Source organism: Nicrophorus vespilloides, unplaced genomic scaffold, assembly GCF_001412225.1.
Source record: "Nicrophorus vespilloides isolate i.1.1-1 unplaced genomic scaffold, Nicve_v1.0, whole genome shotgun sequence".
NCBI classification, from domain to species: Eukaryota; Metazoa; Arthropoda; class Insecta; order Coleoptera; family Silphidae; genus Nicrophorus; species Nicrophorus vespilloides.
Genome location: NW_017095969.1, coordinates 1 through 21,123, shown reverse-complemented (window position 1 = coordinate 21,123; position 21,123 = coordinate 1). Strand labels below are relative to the sequence as shown.

At 31.3% G+C, this 21,123-nt stretch overlaps 1 protein-coding gene across 1 annotated transcript; it reads right to left on the bottom strand.

The window, feature by feature from the left end:
* Nucleotides 1-5,417: 5,417 nt before the first annotated feature.
* LOC108569016 (acyl-CoA Delta(11) desaturase-like) lies at nt 5,418-13,026 on the bottom strand. Its single transcript, XM_017930397.1, has 5 exons — nt 12,619-13,026; nt 8,517-8,734; nt 6,911-7,041; nt 6,462-6,850; nt 5,418-5,948 (listed from the first exon to the last, which is right to left on the bottom strand). Exons 2-5 carry the CDS (start codon nt 8,731-8,733, stop codon nt 5,630-5,632), a joined length of 1,056 nt encoding a protein of 351 aa, XP_017785886.1. The 5' UTR covers nt 8,734; nt 12,619-13,026; the 3' UTR covers nt 5,418-5,629.
* Between the last annotated feature and the right edge of the window lie 8,097 nt (nt 13,027-21,123).

Genomic DNA, 21,123 nt, shown 5'->3' with positions numbered 1-21,123 from the left:
ATGTTCAATTTGCTTGTAGTCTCATTTTCGGATGATTACTGTATAAAGAAAACAGTCCATTTGAATGAGAAGCAAAATGATTTCGAAAGTTGCAGCAATTCCATTGTCGTTTTGGATAACAGGGGTAAGCAGTTGCTTCAACAGTATCACAGTCATTGTGCGAACATTCAGAAACGATTGGATGTGTTGCATAGGTCGTGGCAGAAAGTCGGTTTGTGCTTGAAAGAGGTGATTTTTTCTCGCAGATTTGATTTTCTTGCTGTTAACTTTATGCTTCTTTTTTTCAGGACAAACGTAATGCGTAGGTGGAATTTACATACATTTATTTATGGGCAATAATTAAGCTTTATAATTTTTCTGACTTGCGCCAACTTGGATGAGCCAAACTGATGTAATCTAAGTCAACGTTATTCAAAACCATTTACACAAGTGAAAAAATGAGAAACCAATCCGATTCTTAATATGGTAACAAAAACCGTAGATAGAAAATCGAAAATGTTGATCTAAAGTTTAGAGAATCCTGTAGTATTAAAATTAAAATTACATGACATAAGATGTATGTTAACAATGTTAATGAAAATAAACTTAACGAAATACAAAGAAGACAACATAATTTGTTGTTTTTTTTCTCTCATAACATTGAAGATCATTCTTTGCAATTATGTATCTGATAATATGGTTATTGCAATAAGTGTTAATATAAATTGAAGATCAATGTTGATGCTCATAACGTTGCCAAAATATAATTCTATTGTCATTTCTTACAAAGATCAAAACACTTTGCATATTGTTAATATCTTAATTATATTATTCTTATCATCAGTTTACCAAATATTGCCATAAACTTTTGTTTATATTTGTTATTTGAAATTGATTTTTAATATTTCTCTTACAAAGAAATGTTTTGGGGCTTTGCAAGAGATGAATTTACATTTGCTATATGTATACTAGAAGTGTCAAAAAATATGCCCTGACCATAACTTTGTTAATTACTTTTGTTCATAATATTTAAAATTTTGTGTTTATGTAATTAATTAAAGCACTCAGTCAATATTTAAAAAACTAATTATTACTTTCCAATTAAAACAACTATATGTAATAGAGTTAACGTAAATTGTTTAAAGAAAATATCAGTATATAATTACACAGCAGCTACATAAAATTGTCAGAAGATTTTGGATGTTTCAAGTGCTAACATTACATCTACTTTGTTTTTTTGGCTCTTTATTGCTATAATTCATCACAATCATGGAGGAAAGCAAAAGCCCACAGTCGCAGTTAGAATTTGTTGATTTAAAAGAAAAAAACACCCAGCAGAAAGCAGACGTAAAGAATGAGCATCAGAATTTTGAGCAGTGTTTGGAATTTCAACGTTTCCAACAAGAGGCCAGAGAGGTCGAGAAGATTGTCTTGAATTTGCTCAGAGTCTCATCTTCGGATGATTTCTGTAAAAAGAAAACAGTCGAGAAGAAGCAAAAGGATTTCGAAAGTTGCAGCAATTCCATTGTCCTTTTGGATAACATGGGTAAGCAGTTGATTCAACAGAATCACAGACAGTCTGAAAATATTCAGAAACGATTGGAAGACTTGCATGAGTTTTGGCAGCTGCTTCTATCAAATTTCGAGAATGAGAAACTCGGTGGTGTTGACGTTAAACGGAAGGTACGTTTTTTTCGTGCTTGAAAGAGGTGACCTTTTGTCGCTGATTTGATTTTCTTGCTGTTAATTTTATGCTTCTTTTTTTCAGGACAAACGTAATTAAGCTTTATAATTTTTCTGACTTGCGCCAACTTCGATGAGTCAAATTGATGTAATCTAAGTCAACGTTCTTCAAAACCTTTTACACATGTTAACAGGAACCATAGAAAGTAAATCGAAAATTTTGACCTAAAGTTTAGGTTTTTGATTTCTTATTAACTATTTTGTATGCGAATTATAATATTACTTTTTAATCTGGGAAAATAAAAAAAAAATAAAAGAAAAATTAAACTATATGACTATTTAGTGTGGTATATAAAAAAGATAATTTTATTTTCGTTTTCATTTAGTTTTCATATATATGTATAATAATATATATATATAGTTAAACAACGTGGTGAGTGTGTAAACGATAATCATAAAAATAAATCTTCATCTCCTCAATAATTAGAGTACGTTCCTACTTGCGTGCACAGAACAAATAGTTATTAGTAAGTAACAAAAAAAAATAATGGTCCAGATTCAAAGTGAAACAATACATTTTCCAAAACAAGAATCATCCGGGATCGGCGGCCATCGAGATTCAGCTGAAGGATTTGAAGGTCATGTGGAATAATTTTCTCTCCTTTCTGAGTGCCAATGAGTCGAAGCTTCGTGGCGAGTTACTTCTGGAGAAACACATCAGATATTGTAAAGATATCATGGAAATCAACTATGATTGAAGGATCCGCTATTTCCATTCACAATGCTGTTGCTGTTGTCCAAACTGTACTACAAACATAATTTATTTATTAAAAATTGTTATAACTCAAGAATTTCCAAAGGAATCCAGTAGTATTAAAATTACATGACATAAGATGTATGTTAACAATGCTAATGAAAATAAACTTAACGAAATACACAGAAGAGTTCATAATTTGTTGTTTTTTTTTATCTCATAACATTGAAAATCATTCTTTGCTATTATGTATCTGATTATATGGTTATTGCAATAAATGTTAATATCAATTGAAGATCAATGTTGAAGCTCATTACGATGCCAAAATATAATTGCAAGAGATGAATTTACATTTACTGGAAGTGTCAAAAAATATGTCCTGACCATAACTTTGTTATTTACTTTTGTTCATAATATTTAAAATGTTGTGTTTATATAATTAATGAAAGCACAATTGATTTTTAAAGTACTCAGACAATATTTAAAAAACTAATTATCACTTTCCAATTAAGACAACCGAATGTAATCGAGTTAACCTAAATTGTTTAAAGAAAATATCAGTATATAATTACACAGCAGCTACATAAAATTGTCAGAAGATTTTGGATATTTTCAGTGCTAACATTAATCTAGAATTTATTGCCAGAATTTATTACGATTATGGACGAAAACACCCAGCAGAAAGCAGACGTAAAGAATGAGCATCAGAATCTTGAGCAGTGTTTGCAATTTCAACGTTTCCAACGAGAGGCCGGAGAGCTCGAGGTGACTGTCTTGAATTTGCTCCGAGTCTCATCTTCGGATGATTTCTATAAAAAGAAAACAGTCGAGAAGAAGCAGAAGGATTTCGAAAGTTGCAGCAATTCCATTGTCGTTGTGGATAACATGGGTAAGCAGTTAATTCAACAGAATCACAGTCAGTCTGCAGACATCCAGGAACGGTTGGAAGTGTTGCATGGGTCGTGGCAGGTGCTTCTCTTAAAATTCAAGAAGAAGGAGAAAGTCGGTGGTGTTGACGTTAAACGGAAGGTACGTATTTTTTCTTGCTTGAAAGAGGTGACCTTTTCTCGCTGATTTGATTTTCTTGCTGTTTACTTTATGTTTTTTTTTTTCAGGACAAACGTAATTAAGTTTTATAATTTTTCTGACTTGCGCCAACTTCAATGAGCCAAACTGATGTAATCTAAGTCAACGTTCTTCAAAACCTTTTACACAAGTCAAAGAATGAGAAACCAATCCGATTCTTAATATGGTAACAAAAACCGTAGATAGTAAATCGAAAATTTTGACCTAGAGTTTAAGGAATCCAGTAATATTAAAATTACATGACATAAGATGTATGTTAACAATGTTAATGAAAATAAACTTAACGAAATACACAGAAGAGAACATAATTTGTTGTTTTTTTTTCTCTCATAACATTGAAGATCATTCTTTGCAATTATGTATCAATTGAAGATCAATGTTGATGCTCATAATGATGCCAAAATATAATTCTATTAACATTTCTTACAAAGATCAAACACTTTGCATATTGTTAACATCTTAATTATATTTTCTTATCATCAGTTTACCAAATATTGCCATAAACTTTTGTTTATATTTGTTATTTGAGATTGATTTTTAACATTTCTCTTACAAAGAAATATTTCGAGGCTTTACAAGAGATGAATTTACATTTGCTATATGTATCAAAAAATATGCCCTAACCATAACTTTGTTAATTACTTTTGTTCATAATATTTAAAATTTTGTGTTTATGTAATTAATTAAAGCACAAATGAGTTTTAAAGCACTCAGTCAATATTTAAAAAACTAATTATTACTTTCCAATTAAAACAACAATGTAATAGAGTTAACGTAAATTGTTTAAAGAAAATATCAGTATATAATTACACAGCAGCTACATAAAATTGTCAGAAGATTTTGGATGTTTCAAGTGCAAACAATACATCTACTTTGTTTTTTTGGCTCTTTATTGCCATAATTCATCACGATCATGGACGAAAGCAAAAGCCCACAGTCGCAGTTCAAATTTGTTGATTTAAAAGGAAAAAACACCCAGCAGAAAGCAGACGCAAAGAATGAGAATCAGAATATTGAGCAGTATTTGCAATTTCAACGTTTCCAACGAGATGCTGGAGAGCTTGAGGTGATTATCTTCAATTTTCTTCGAGTCTTATCTTCGGATGATTACTATAAAGAGAAAACAGTCTATTTGAATGAGAAGAAGCAAAAGGATTTCGAAAGTTGCAGCAATTCCATTGTCGTTTTGGATAACATGGGTAAGCAGTTGATTCAACAGAATCACAGTCATTCTGCGAAAATCCAGCAACGGTTGGAAGAGTTGCATGGATCGTGGCAGCTGCTTCTCTTAACATTGGAGAAGAAGTCGATTCGTGTTTGAAAAAGGTGAATTTTTCTCGATGATTTGATTTTCTTGCTATTAATTTTATGCTTCTTTTTTCAGAACAAACGTAATGAGTAGGTGGAATCTACAATAATTTATTTATGGGCAATAATTAAGCTTTATAATTATTCTGACTTGCGCCAACTTCGATGAGCCAAATTGATGTAAACTAAGTCAACGTTCTTCAAAACCTTTTACACAAGTGAAAAAATGAGAAACCAATCCGATTCTCAATATGGTAACAAAAACCGTAGATAGTAAATCGAAAATTTTGACCTAAAGTTTAGGTTTTTGATTTCTTATTAACTATTTTCTATGCGAATTATAATATTGCTTTTTAATCTGGGAAAATTAAGAAAAAAAGAAATAAATGAAAAATTAAACTATATGACTATTTAGTGTGGTATATAGAAAAGATAATTTTATTTTCGTTTTCATTTGTTTTTCATAATATTATACATATATATATATATAGTTAAACAACGTGGTGAGTGTGTAAACGATAATCATAAAAATAAATCTTCATCTCCTCAATAATTAGAGTACGTTCCTACTTGTGTGCACAGAACAAATAGTTATTAGTAAGTAACAAATATAGTGTCCACTTCTTTACGTTTCTCTTATATCATCTTACATCTAATATATATATATATTCTTATATACAAAATACGAATATTCTTTTTTTCTTCTCTTCTCTTTTAATATATATATAATTATGTATATAAATCTATGGCAAAAAAGAAAAGGAAATAAAAAAACGTAGAGAGACAAAGTGGGTGGCAAGGATATTCTGGTGCGGAACCTTATGCGTCCTTTTTGTGTGTGATGATGGCGTCGCGCACTTCCTCCTTATCCTGATCCTTGTCGCCCCATCCCCACAGCTCGTGGGTGCCGTCGCCGGTTCTCTGCACCCTCTTCCTGATCAATTCGGTGCTGACGCTCTTCAGATCGTAAGCCTGTCCGATCTTGGCCATGAAATCGATGAAAGCGGCTGTGAAGTTCGTGGTGTATTTTCCCAGCTCGGAGGTCTTGTAGTCCCATGGGAAGGTGTGATGGTAGTTGTGCCAGCCCTCGCCCATGGCGAGAATGGAAACGGAAATGTTTTCAGAAGGATTGATAAACCTGCAAAGAAGACAACAAAAAAAATATAATAAAATGATAATACTAATATTGTAATTATACCGCAATTTGGCCTTGAGATCGGAGCGCGCACTCGCCGTTCGATTGTTACACAATCGATTATTAGAGCTCGCATTCTCATTAGCATTGTTATTCATCCAATTAAAACAAAAAGTGTGCATATTTAATGAAGCGCACAGCTCAAGCGCTAATTATGATAATTGCAGCGGCGATTGTTTAGAGAATTAATGCGGATCGATCGAAAGAAGAAAAAAAAAAGGAAATTTGTAAAATGGAAATTTCGCGGCGAAGAAGAAAGTTGTAACCAATTAAAGATGAATGATGATTAGAAACCTCCGCATTCGCGAAATACACGAATACGCAGAGCGCGAAATCGAGTGCGTTTTAACAAAGAAAAGAGTTAATGGTGTTAGAAAGACATCGGATGTATTAAAATGAAAACTGGTCTTTAGTAATTGAAAAAATTTGAAATGTTTTATCAAATGCAATATTTACCTGTCGTATGGTTTATCTCCGAAGATGTGGGCGGCCGAGTTGACCAGCCAGGTGGCGTTCAAAGTCAAGGTGTATCTGAACAGGTTGACCATGAAGGCGTTGAGGAAGGTCTCGTTCCAGAGGATCATCGGTACAGCGGTGGGCATGACGAAGGAGACGAGCGGCATCAGGATCAGGTAGTGCTTCTTCTGGAAACGCAGGATCGGGTCATCGTAGAGGTCAGAGAGGTCGATGTTCTTGCCCTTCTGCTTGACCTCGGGATGCTTGCGGCAGAGCAACCAGCCGACGTGAGCGAAGAAGAAGCCGCGTTTGGCGTTGTGCGGATCGGCATCGGTTTCACTGTACTTATGATGCATCCTGTGATCTCTCGCCCAATCAACGACGGCATCCTGCAAACGACAAGAAATAAGCATAATCCTTTAAAACCCCTTTCACAATCGTCTTCTTACCTGGAAAGCCAAAGTGTTGAAGAACGTCAGCAATGCCCTCAGCGGCCACTTGGCCTTGTACGATTTGTGGGCCCAGAGCCTATGTGCTCCAGCAGTGATTCCCAATCCACCGCATTGGTACAAAAACATCGCTGCAAAGCAAAAAGAAAAAGAAAAACATCAGTTATAAGTGCAAGATCATCGTGCAAATCAAATAAAGCGAAATGTCCCAGAGTTTATCGCCTGATGTTTGAACTTGGCGAACTCACGAGCCGCGGCACGCGCATGGCGTGATCCCTGACCACGCCATTCGGCCATCCTCAAAATTGGACCGGTCGTTCGTTCGTGTTCTCAGATCCGCTCTCGCTCTCTTTGTGCATGATGAGCACATGCCAATTAATCAATCCAGGAGAGGATGATCATACGACAGGAAACCTTCAATTGCACGGAAGATTTTCCGCAAATCATAAAGGAATCTTTCTCTCTTCATCGAATCAAGCGAACAAAACAAATAAATTTAGGTGGATCGCACGTACATCGAAAACATGCCACAACAATCCTTATGCTTTCCAGCGGTGACCCATGTGTTACGCTGATCAACACTGTTTGGAGGTTGAGATTCGAACCCTAGCCAAAACCACCACACAGAGTCGATCAGTAAACAAACTTCTTGCAGACATCATCCCTTCACTCTCAATTATCGCATCCCTTGTACATATAAGAATCCCAATTTACAATGTCAAGTTCGACTATAATTAGCAGAGTGCCCCGTCTTAAGTACATCGGTATCGGAGATCGTTTTATCCAGTGCGGTTATCTAATCAAGTACGCCCTGTTATCATCAGCTCGATGACTGCACTAAATTACGTGGAATAGGTCGGAAGGTCGCCGTGTTACTAACCCATCCCATTATACACAACATTTTCCCATCCATATCACGAAATATTAATAACTAATCTATAGTTTATTTAATTTTCAGTTAAATTCACTAAAAAGAAAATCTATCGATAAAACCTAATTACAATAGTAAACTTATCAATCATTTCAATAACTATCTTTATTGCGTTCAAATGAACGTGAGATCAATGCGATTTCCTGCGATAAAAGTAATATTCCTTTCAATTATCACTATCACTTTATTATTTATTATTCATACCAAGTAATTTGTATTCATAAAAGTACAAAGTACAAGAAACATAAATAACATGTATTTGTATTGTAACAGAAACAATAAAGTATGTTATTTCCTAAATTGAAATCAACTCTGACAGATGGCATTATTTCAAACAACATTATTCCCTATGCCACCCTCTATACAGAAAATCGATAACACAATACTAAAGTCACTAAACTTTTGCAACCGCTGTTTATAAATACATTTACATACAACTTAATGTGATTTTAATTTACGCGCATAATTTTAATTATTTAATTTTGAAAAGTTGCAGTGATTTTCTTTGCCAAAACATCATTATTTCTATGTATAACTTTTTTTTAAATTGGTATTGACGTAACTAATCATTTGTTTTTTTAGGTGTCGAGCATCATTATTGGAATCAGGTAAAATGTTAGTTATATCAAGTGGTATTAAGTATATTAAAAGTTTCAGGTTTTCGTGTGAACTTACCCCAGAAGAAAGTGAATATGCTGGCTCCGGTGAACAGAAGGTAGATGCCGTAGAGAGCGCCAAGATGGAGATAGACGAAGAGGATGATGTTCCTCCATACCAGTTGCATCTTCCTCTCCTCGGGCTTATGGAGCTGAGGCGGAACGTGCGTGGCCAAGACTTCATCGTCGGTTTCGTGCAAAACCCCAGTAGGTACTGAAGAGATATTTGGTGCCATTCTGAAAAGAAGCAACAAACAGAAATGCAATAAGATTTACGAAAAAGAAACGTCTTAACTTTTGTTTTTGTTTTTTCAGCGCATGTCACTATAGATATACACGCCTGCTTGGATCAAACAAAATTATTACAAGTATAATAGAATTGGGTATTATATAACTTAAACGTAGTTGGATTAAGTAAGTAACAGTTATTAATTGATAATGACTTTAAGTCAATTTACTGTAAACTTGATTTAGGCAATAACCCAAACGTTGCGGTCTTTATTTGCGGCATTTTGCAGTGGTTTGTTGTAATTGGGTTCCATGAATTTAGCGGAGGGCCGCGTCGGGCGAAGGGAATCGATAAATTTCAGGGCGTGTCTTTTTATTTAAAAAAAAAACACATACACAAACCACAGGAACAAATCCATAAGCACATCTACATCATTCCGAAAAAATGAATTCCAAATCTATGACGAATTTTCTTTCACGCACTTTGCGTACGGAAAGTTGGAAAAATAAACAGCGTAATTCGATCGTCGGTCGTAAGGACGAAATTCGCGACGCTCGTCCTTGGCGCGACCCAGTCTCTCCGCTACTTTTAGTACCATCATCATCAACATCCTTACAGCTTTTCGCTCTCTCTCTTTCTCTTGCTTTCTTTTTTTCGGGTCAAGTTTGCTGAACCCATTTCGCATTTGCACACGTATGCAGGGGTCCATGCTATTTTCTCCGTTAATTTCGTCTACCTCTAATCCAATTTAATCGCTCCGATCCGATAAATCCATCGACACCGTTCGTTTCTTTTTTTTTACGTAGAAAACAATTTAATTAAACGTGCCACATTATTATTGCTCCTTAACCGACGAGGCGTGAATTCCACTAAAGTAGAGCAAATTCGAACGAATTCAACTCCTTACAATAAGAATCGTCTCAATTTAAGTATTAAAATTTTTCTAAATCAAATATTATAATAGTTATTTAAACGAAATATCTATTTCCTTGTATTATGTAATCATTAAACTGTATTATCGAAGAGTTCTCATTAAAACGATTTATTTGTCGTAGAAAGTTGCTAAACGATATCCTGATTATGTACGTTGTATTATTTCGTAACTGTTGTGCACTTCTGGTATCATTACCCGCATGAAAACGAATCGCAATATCGAATTTTATGTGTCATGGACCTTCCGAATGCAAGAATAGACTAACATTGAAAATGATATATCCTGTTCCGAACCCCTTTAAGCTTTTCAAACACGCAATTATTACATTAAATAATTCTCCTCATTAAAATCGCCCTTAAGAAATTCATGTTTTATGTATAACGAATATTACTGCTTGTTAATGAATAACATCTTTTTTTTATAATGAGAGAGTAAATCATATCAAATGTGACTAGAAAGTCGCCGATTTTCTTAAATAACTGCTTTGTTTGTATGTTCAAAATTATAGAATACTTAATTATGACATTAAATAATTCTCCTTATTAAAATCATGTTTTATGTATAACGAATGTTACTCCTTGTTAATGAATAACATCTTTTTTTTATAATGAAAGAGTAAATCATATCAAAAGTGACTAGAAAGCCGCCGATTTTGTTAAATAACTGCTTTGTTTGTATGTTCAAAATTATAGAAATTTTAGAATAAATTACGTAATCTGTGTACAAATATTGCAAAATGATTAATTTTATGAAAAAAGAAAAGGATATTTGAATTTATTATGAACTTTCTATAACTTATTACTATTGTCCGTCTTTTGAAAATCGTCATCTATCCCAGTATTATCAGAGCCACATGTTGCTTAACTTTTGTAAAATGTGAAATATAAATACAGTGGAACCTCGCTTAACGAATAAGATGAAAAAATAAGAAAAAATTGTAAGAAAAATGAGCGATGTTTCCCATAACGAATGACGACGAGAAGAGATCATTTTTCAAACTTTTGTACTCTTGTTATGTGAATATGTTTCACTATACGAGTAAAAATCCGAAAATTTTGGAAGGAATTAAACTCGTTAACCGAGGTTCCACTGTACATTGATTTGATAATGAAAGGCAAAAAGTAAAATTGTTACATAATATTTATAAACAATTCATACATCATAATTATATTAGATGATTAATGCTATTGACGAATCAAGTATTCATTGCTGTACTATTAATAGTTAATAAAATACCTACAATCATATTCTATTATAATATTTATTTACGTGGTATATTTACTCGTAAAGATAAATATTTAACAATTGGATTTCTAAAATAAGTATGTTAGAAAGTTCTTCCATATTTAATAATATTCGGCTCCGAAAACCTTTGATCTTTCGAAAGGTGACTTTTCGTTTCTAAGGACACAAAACCCATCAACCCTCACGTTTTTCATATGTCAAGTGCGTTATTATGACGTTGTAGCAAAAAAAAATGGTAGAGGAAGAAAAGTATAAGAGAAAAAATAATAATACATGCATTTCCGTCGCAGCACACTTCACTGCTCCATTAAAGGAGCTGCAATTAAAACGAACATCATTATAAAAATACTTGCATCATTTCAGGAAATGTATTTCCACAAAAAATGTATCATTTGCATTTACATTTGCGAAGATATAAAGCTTATATTTTCAACGATAAAAGAAAAGTAATTTATATTTTATTAAATGTAGTTAATGTTTTATCTGTGTGTATTTCAAGAATTATCGGTGAATTTTAATATAAATATGCATACAAAACATGAAATTTGAACCAAAAAAAAAAACATTGATAAAACTTATTTTCAATTTCGAATGTTTTATAAATAAACATTATTATTATATTTATTTGCATGCAATAACATTTGTTGTTAAATGTGATAATTAATAGAGAACTTTAATTAAGTGGATCAAAGGCATCATTAAATAATGAGTGCAAATTGTGTATTTATATCAGGATAATTAGTTGGCAAGTTTCCAATTGAGATAAGTCAATTGTGTTCATATTGATCAATTAAGTCCGTGCATTGCATGAATTACGTCTACAAATCAATTGTGATTGAGATTTTCTCTATGCATAATTTATCGGGAAAAACCTTGGCTACATAGATAGAGTTGCAGTTAATTTATTTAAGAATGTATTGATTCATTCATAGATATTACAGAACAAATCATTATTAATCACTATTGTAATAAATACATCTCGAAGTAATACTTTCAATTGTTATGTAACTAGAATATTCGTTGTGCTATAAAATTTAGTGTTATTCAAAAAAAAGCCGGGCGGCGTCCATCAGGTGATATTTTTTTTGACACATTAGACAATTGGTTATTAAAAAAAAGGTAATTAATGAAAATTATAGTAATTATTGTGATTAAGTTAATGCAGTTCGAGGATATGTAAAGTGTGCGATTATATAAAGAATGAAATAAAATATAAAATGTTCGCAAGGTAAAAGTAAAATGCAAATGAATTGATATTGATTAATCAAAGAGGTTTTGTTTATGTAAGAAAGAAAAATGAACATGCATTAATTCGCGCTTGATTTAATAATATAAAAGAGAATGTTAAGATTTAAAATGATATTTGTGGAATATAAATGTTATGCATTCATTTGATATTAATTTGTAAACGATTATGTAATTGTCACGCCACGAAATTTAAGAATATTGAAGTTGTCTAAATACAATTGATGAAGGGGATGAGGATTGAGTGATATTAAGGGATAACTGTCATGTTGATATTGATTAATGTGGGTGTATTAAAAAGTTTGAATTGAGATGATCTTAAGGAATATTGTGATTTTAATTAATTTAGTAAAAGTCTACTAAAGTTAAATAAATTTGATGTTCAAGGAAGAAAGTAGGTTTTTGTTTTATTAAAGAATAAGTGGGTTAAAACAATTTGCAAAAAGTGATCTATTTGGTTGTACTCACGTTGGTTGTATTCCAAGAAGTGGATGTATATCAGAAGTTCCACTGGATAACTTTACGGTAATGATCGTGTGTTGATTTTGTTGTTTAATGGGGTAATTGCATCGGTTGTGATGATATGGTCGTTGTTACTATCGACGAACTTGACCGCGTCAGAACAGCTGAACAAACTGAACGATGGTAGTGGGATGCGGTAGCTTTTATATTCGCGACGATGCACCGACGCCGCCACCTCCAGCAGAGGAGAATCCGAGCTTGGATTGGGATAGGGTGCAAAGTGCACGATGACGACGACTACGACTACGACGTCGACGGCAGAACCTCGCTGATAGGAATCTGTATCAGTTGGAGACGCGGAGCCGCGGTGTGCACTTGCCTCCCGACGAAGTTCGGAGAAGAAGTTGGGAATCGTATGGTGGACGGCCGCCGCGGCGCTCCGCACCGACTTCTGCAGGACGCATGTCCATCATCACGCGATCCTTTTCGCGATCGTCGGCTCTCTTGAATTGGCCTACCTCCGTGGCGTGATCCCAGCCTGATCGTTCTTTTCACTCGCACCCAAGCATACGTATCTTCCTCCTCTTTCACTTTGTCAGACCACAGCCGCGGGAACCGTTACCAAAAAAAAAGCGAACACAAAGAAAAGAACGCATCGCATCGTACGATCGACTGAACCTTACGCAATTCTTTCCCACAGAATCCATCAAGTTGGCAACGTGCAGTCCAGTACGACTCCATGGTGTGTTTCCGTTTTTCCACGAAATATTGATTATGGGAAACGTCGACTGGTTTTCCTCGCTTCAGACCTTATGTCACTCGGAAAGCACCTCCACTTTGAATTATTGATTTAGCACACTAATTAAACGTGACAAACGGCACGTGCCCTTTGGAGCCCACACATCCCTATTTGTTAACTAAATTGGAAACTACACCTATTACAACCTTATTTTTTACATGTTAGGCTTCAATTTTAACAAAGGCCAAATTCATCTATGACTAAATAAGACAAAATTTAATTAACCAAATAATTTCACAATATTTCAATTTAAACGAAATGTAACCAATATTTGTTATTACAACATCAACTATACACTTTTCATATTGTGTATATTTGTTTTATTATTAATAACAAATCAGGTCTATTTCAATCAACATAACGTATGAATTTTGAGAGACAGCAACATTTTCAGTTCGAAAGATTATTTCAAGAAAATACAAAAATAGTCTTGATTCGCATACAAATGTTTTCGTAATTAGATAACAATGCAAAGGTTAAAACGATTTAAACCGCACGACTTGCATTGTATTAAATTAGACATTAAGATGATACGATAATTTAATGAAAGACACGGAAAGTTATCAATGTTATATGAATTTACGGAAGCAACAACAACATTTTTACTATATTTGTTTTTAAAATGATCATAGGTACTATTAATATTTACTGATTGCAAAATATATTCAAGAAATAACAGTATTCTAGTTTTTTGTATGTATATCGTTTCAATTTTTTAAACAAAACAAGGACGTAACTTGACGATAAGCAAATATTTAATGAAGCAATTATATAAATTTGTAACTCGAATCTACTGACTATTTGTTTTGTATGAATAATTATTTTATTTTGAATTAAACAAATAAATATGTAACTTTGATAACTAAAATAATCATATTTTTTTTTTAAATTATCATTAGTGCAGAGAAACATCTTGACATCAACGATTTTAAGTTATTTTGTCATCAATTACTAATTTTTGGACACTGGGACACGCATTTGTCCCACCTTTTGAATATGTTTAGTGGGACATTATTATAATTTCCTAGGAAATGTCCAGGAATAATACTTTAATTTCGATGGTATGTCAAAGGATGAATCTTGGTTGACGTAGTTGTTGGGTCTAGAAATTCCTGACCTCCTTCCATGACCTTCCCTCAAAGAATTAAACAATGATACTGGTATATTTTTTATTCAACTTTTATTTTTTTAATAGACGACAATTAACAAAGGATATCACACTTTGTGAATAAATTAATGTTGTCTAAAGTTCGTAGTTTGCATTAAAACCATTTTGTCTAATGGACAATTACGTAATTCCATTTCGATTAACGTAAATGTAATTCCTCTTTGTAATAGTTCATTTATCACAACTATTTATTGACAACTGTGTTCATTAGTTGAGTACTCCTTCAGTATTTGGCATACATTTCCATGCCTTAAGTATACACACGAAATGCACAATTCTTGGACAATAATTGCAAATCCAATTTCATCAAAATTGTATAAATATAATCTACATTAATACTAATCTATAGCAAACATTCTGAACGTAACGAAAGTAAGAAAATTATAGTGGTATTTTCGCAGTGGCAATCGAAATCCCCATTGTCGGGATTTTGATACAGTCGGGATTTCGAACGTCGAGATTTCGATATAGACCCGTATTTCGATATGCTGATACTGCATATTATTATGTAAAATCCATAATTTTGACTAAATGTAAATATTATTCAAGTTTATTTTTTGTTATAGAAAATTATAAGTGCCTTTCACATGTCCTTTCCCTAAGTAGTAACGGACCTACAAGTTTACAAGTTATTCTGTAAAATTTGAAATCACCATAACTTTTTCAGTACATTTTCAGTTGATTATGAATTAAATTGTAACGCAAATATAGTCCAAATTATTATTACGTAAATTTGCGTTGGCTATCAAAATCTCTTTAAATAAAAAAAAATAATCGCACGTTATTTAATTACGTTTGCGTCAACGCAATCTGAACATCGCAATTAAATTTTTGGAAATTGTTTTTCTTTTCTTCACCTTGTCAAGGTCATAACTGCTTACAGTCTCAATATATTGCAATAAAAAATTTATTTGGTTCATTGTGATTTTTTTTTTTTAATTTTGCAAATAAATTCTATTTCCGCCGGAAACTATAAAAATATTTGCATTCAATCGAATCGTTTTGATATCATATATGTATCACGTGTTGGATAATTCGAGAAATTGTTATTGTCTTAATGGTACATCCAATATTAAATTACATTCGGCAAAGTGAAAACAAAGTCTGATATTTCGTAACGTAACGATTATCGTCTGTTCAAAATGCACACGTTACGAAGTATTTGCTACTTGGTTACTAGATTATGTTTTCGAGGAGTGAACAAAAAAAGGAATGAGGGATCACAGAAAAATTTGTACGGCTGTTTTCGTTTTCTTTGGCAATAAATTTATCGCAAATCAACGTCTAAATTATAGCGAATAAACACGGAAAAAACTTTTACATATTTTATTTTAGTTTGACACATTGACAAGTAATATTTTCAGGTTACTTTTGACCTTGACACATTTTTTTACATACTAATAAGAAAATATTGACAATGTATATTTAAATGATATTCAGTTATCTTTTGATGTATTCGTATTATACTAACACATTTGAATTTTTATAACTGCCAGATTGACAGATGATTTATGAAGTTGTCACAATTATGAAGATTTTGTCATTCTACTGTTAATCTATTTTTCTCTGATATATCCTTTATTAATTAATGATTTAAGCTTCGTACCTATTGGAAACAATTCATTTTTATTAATGACAGATTGTAAAAATATATTTGATTTTTTAAAATGTAAGTATGTAAGTTGTTACAATTATGAAAAAATGACAATTTTCTTTCACAACTGTCAAATTGACAGATTTGATGTTTGTTACATAATTTTCAACCCAGTGTTCAATGAATTTGATTTTTAAAAGTGTCAGTTTGACATATGATATTGTAAGTTGTCACAATTATGAAAAATAATGACAATTTTGACAGACATAATATTTCTTATATAAATCACAGCCTAGTTTTGTTTCAATATTGTTATACATTATTATTAATGTAAGATGTCACAATTATTAAAAAAGTTGTAAAAACATATTTGAGTTCTAAAAATGTTAGTTTGATATATGATATTGTAAGTTGTCACAATAATGAAATAAAAATGACAATTTTCTTTCACAACTGTCAAATTGACAGATTTGATGTTTGTTACATAATTCTCAACCTAGTGTTCAATAAATTTTATATTTAAAAGTGTCAGTTTGACATATGATATTGTAAGTTGACACAATTATGAAAAATAATGATAATTTTGTTTCACAACTGTCAAATTGACAGATAGAATGTTTGTTATATAATTCACAGCCTAGTTTTGGTTCAATATTATACATTATTATTAATGTAAGATGTCAAAATTATTAAAAAATGTTGTAAAAACATATTTGATTTTAAAAAATGTCAGTTTGACATATGATATTGTTAGTTGTCACAATTATGAAAAAATGACAATTTTGTTTGACATGATTATTAATTTAAGATGTCACAATTATGAAACAAATGACAATTGTTTGAAATTATAATTAATGTAAGAAGTCACAAGTCACAAAATTTTGAAAAATTATATTTGATTCTTAAAGTGTCAGTTTGACATATGCTATCACAAAGTTGCCACAATTATGAAGCAAATTAATGATTAATATTTGTTTTTAACATATGTTACTTGTCACTATTATGTATAAAAATAATAATTTTGTTTCATAACTATCAAATTAATGATTAATATTTGTTTTTAAAACTCAGTTTGACATATGATACTTGTCACAATTATGAATAAAAATGATAATATTGTTTCTCAACTGTCAAATTTTTTATTAATATTTGTTCTTAAAACTCAATTTGACATATGTTACTTGTCACAATTATGAATAAAAATGATAATTTTGTTTCTCAACTGTCAAATTAATGATTAATATTTGTTTTTAACATATGTTACTTGTCACAATTATGAATAAAAATGATAATTTTGTTTCTCAACTGTCAAATGTCAAATTAATGATTAATATTTGTTTTTAAAACTCATTTGACATATGTTACTTGTCACAATTATGAATAAAAATGATAATTTTGTTTCTCAACTGTCAAATTAATGATTAATATTTGTTTTTAAAACTCATTTGACATATGTTACTTGTCACAATTATGAATAAAAATGATAATTTTGTTTCTCAACTGTCAAATTAATGATTAATATTTGTTTTTAAACTCAATTTGACATATAATACTTGTCACAATTAAGAATAAAAATGATAATTTTGTTTCTCAACTGTCAAATTAATGATTAATATTTATTTTTAACATATGTTACTTGTCACAATTATGTATAAAAATGATAATTTTATTACACAACTGTCAGCCTACTTTTTGTTCAATATTTCCTTCTGTTCAATGTTTCCTTACTGTTTGACCTTCAGAAATTATCAATTTAGGCATATCGAATGCAGTCTTCGATGTTTATTTTTAATTTACTGCATGGGTTCCATTCCCATATCAATTACGCTGCATTGAATATGCGACGAATGCCATGTAATTTCCATCCGAACGTTCCATCCGTTTCTATTGATTTGAACATCAAATGTCAACGATGCGGCATAATTCGTAGCTCTCATATTAATACCAAACAATTTTTACATCATCCGACAACATCTTTTCATCCTCCACGAACGACGATTCCAACCGTCCAACCTCTGCTGTTATTATTTAGTTAAGCGAGACAGCGATGAGAACTGTAACAAATGGCCGAATGCTGAATAATTCATGCAATTGAAGAGTTTTTTCAAATTTAACTTACAACCCAAATTACATATGCGTATATATCTTCATTATGTTTATGTGTATATTTAAAAAAAAAACAATCTTCATTGCAAAATCTTATTATCGGCTTTTTTCTTTCTCTAACATGACTGTTAGATTATTTTAATTACTTATTGATGTAAAAGTGCGGTAAAAATAGAGTTGGGGGAATAGATAACGCAAATTGAAGTTGTAACAAATGGACATTAAATGGTGTTATTGGTTATTTGAATAATGTTGTTTTTCATTCTTCGTAACTGACTAATTATCATTATGACAAAAAAAGTGAAATAAATGAGCTTGTTAAGCTATTGAATTTTCTATTATTTTATTATTTATTATAATTAACAAATAATTATTATAAAAAAAAATGTAGCTTTTGAAAAAATTTCCTTATTGACTAGTGAACATTTTGAATATAATATTCATATTCATATATTTATACAGAAATTAAAAAAAAACTGAAAGCGTTCCTGAAAATCAAATATTTGTGTTATTGTATTACATACGAATTGGTTAATAAAGTTAAGCATCAACATCACTTCCACGTTTTGACATATGGTGACAGCTGTCATTTTTCTCAATTGCTTTCCACCAGTTTATCGCTTTGACATTTACTGGTGACAGCAATCAATTCTTGTTCCACTAAAAAATTAACTAAGTGAAAATTTGGGAAATCGTTATTAATTTTTTTTTGATAGAAAATTGATTTATGAAGTGAATATATAAAAGTTATTTAGTTTTTCTTCTCTCAATAATTGACTAAAGAATAGTGATAATTTAGAAAATCAAAAATATACCGAAAAATTCCAATTTAATAAATCTTATATTGATATATTTACAACATTTTTTTGATAGAAGTCAATATTACAATTATTTAAAAATTAAAAATATTTTCATTATTTCAAATATTGACTAGTGAAAATTTAGAATATAAATATTAAAAATTATACATTTTTTTTTCATTATTTCAAAAATTTACCTAAACTTTTTTCCATGAATTGGTAATATTTTTCAGCTTATTTACAATTAACTGAAAACAATTATAATTAACGAATAATTATTAAAAAAAAATGTATTTTTTTAAATAATGTTTAATCTAATAATAAATAACAAGACTCGTAATTTCTATTATACAAGATTGATCTTTGTTTTTTATCACCCTACTTCAATACTTGATTGACTCATATAAAACATATATGTTCCTTGAGCAAATTAACTTTCACCCGTGTTTACTTTATGCTTATCGTCGAATAAAACTGCAGCAGGTATAATTACAGCAATTACGAATGAAACGTGTGTAATTATTATAAGCATTGTTATAAAACGTGCGACGCTGACCTTGGCAATCGACGTTTTTGAATTATCAAAGAAACGTATAGAAAATACGAACGGAAAATCATAATTTCAATTTCGTCACATTTCGTAAACTGTGAATCATTTGTTGTTATTTTTTGTGTGCGTCTACGGAACTGGTGACTTCTCTTGCGCTGAAAGAACGATACGTTTCAGCATGCGATTGGTGAATAGCACAAACGATGCATCGCAGGAATTGGTTCTGCGACGGGTGGTTCCATCATCATCATTCATGCGTACTTTGGAGTTTGTACTTCGCAATCATATAATTAATACTTTACATATAATCAAACGCAAAAAAAAACAGACAATTCAGATTTATCACCCCTACGCTGATGCGAACAATGCGGCCCCAATTTGTCTATAGATTACAGCAAATTCTTGTTGAACTTTAAGTTTGTTTTTCGCATTTAGATTAAAGCAAATCCTTATAAATAATCAGAAATTACGTGTAACAGAGAGAGAGAGAAAAAATATAATTGAAATATCATAATTACGATGAAATGTAAATAAAAAAAATATTATTTTTAAAGCATGTTTTGTTTTGACGATAATTATATTTTTTTGCAAATTAATTATCAATTATCGGCGCGTCGATGATGAAACAAGATGACTAACTGGATCATTTTCTGTTAATTTATTACGTTAATTAAAGCATGTTTGTGTTGGTCTAGTCTGATCTTGATAATTAATTTATTTGTTCAAAATATTTTTGAAATACAAGCTTTTTAGATTTTCCATATATACATATTATATCGGTGGCAATCGCAAGCTCCCGAAATACCGTCAATAAAATTCCCGACGTTCGAAATCCTGACTGTATCGAAAAAATAGTAGTATTTCGGTTTTCAGGCTTGAGATATAGACCAAAATTATATATATGTACACAAATTAAGTTTGATTAAGGCAGCGTTTTACAAACTGGGGAGGCGCGAATATTAGTAGCAGTGAGCAACACGTTTGGCTGTAATTCGTGTTCAAAATTTAAAAAATGCTCGAAAAAGCAGTGTTTTTTCATTTCATTGATTTTCTCGAAAACTATAATACATAAAATGAATCCAAAAGATGCATATGTAAGCTGAATGTTTGGGCATGTATCGATATATTACTGTGGTTTTAGCCGTTTGTCTGTAATTCGCATTCAAAGTTAAAAAAATGCTCGAAAAAGCAGTGTTTTCACATTTCATTGATTTCGATTTTCTCGAAAACTGTAATACATAGAATGAATCGAAAAGATGCATATGAAAGCTGAATGTTTGGGGAATCTAGCAGGTATCGATATATTAGCCGTTTGGCTGTAATTCTGTGTTAAATTTAAAAATGCTCGAAAAAGCAGTGTTTTTACATTTCATTGATTTTCTCGAATACTATAATACATAAATGAATCCAAAAGATGCATATGAAAGCTGAATGTTTGGGGAATCTAGAAAGTATCTATATATTACTGTGGTTTTAGCCGTTTGGCTGTAATTC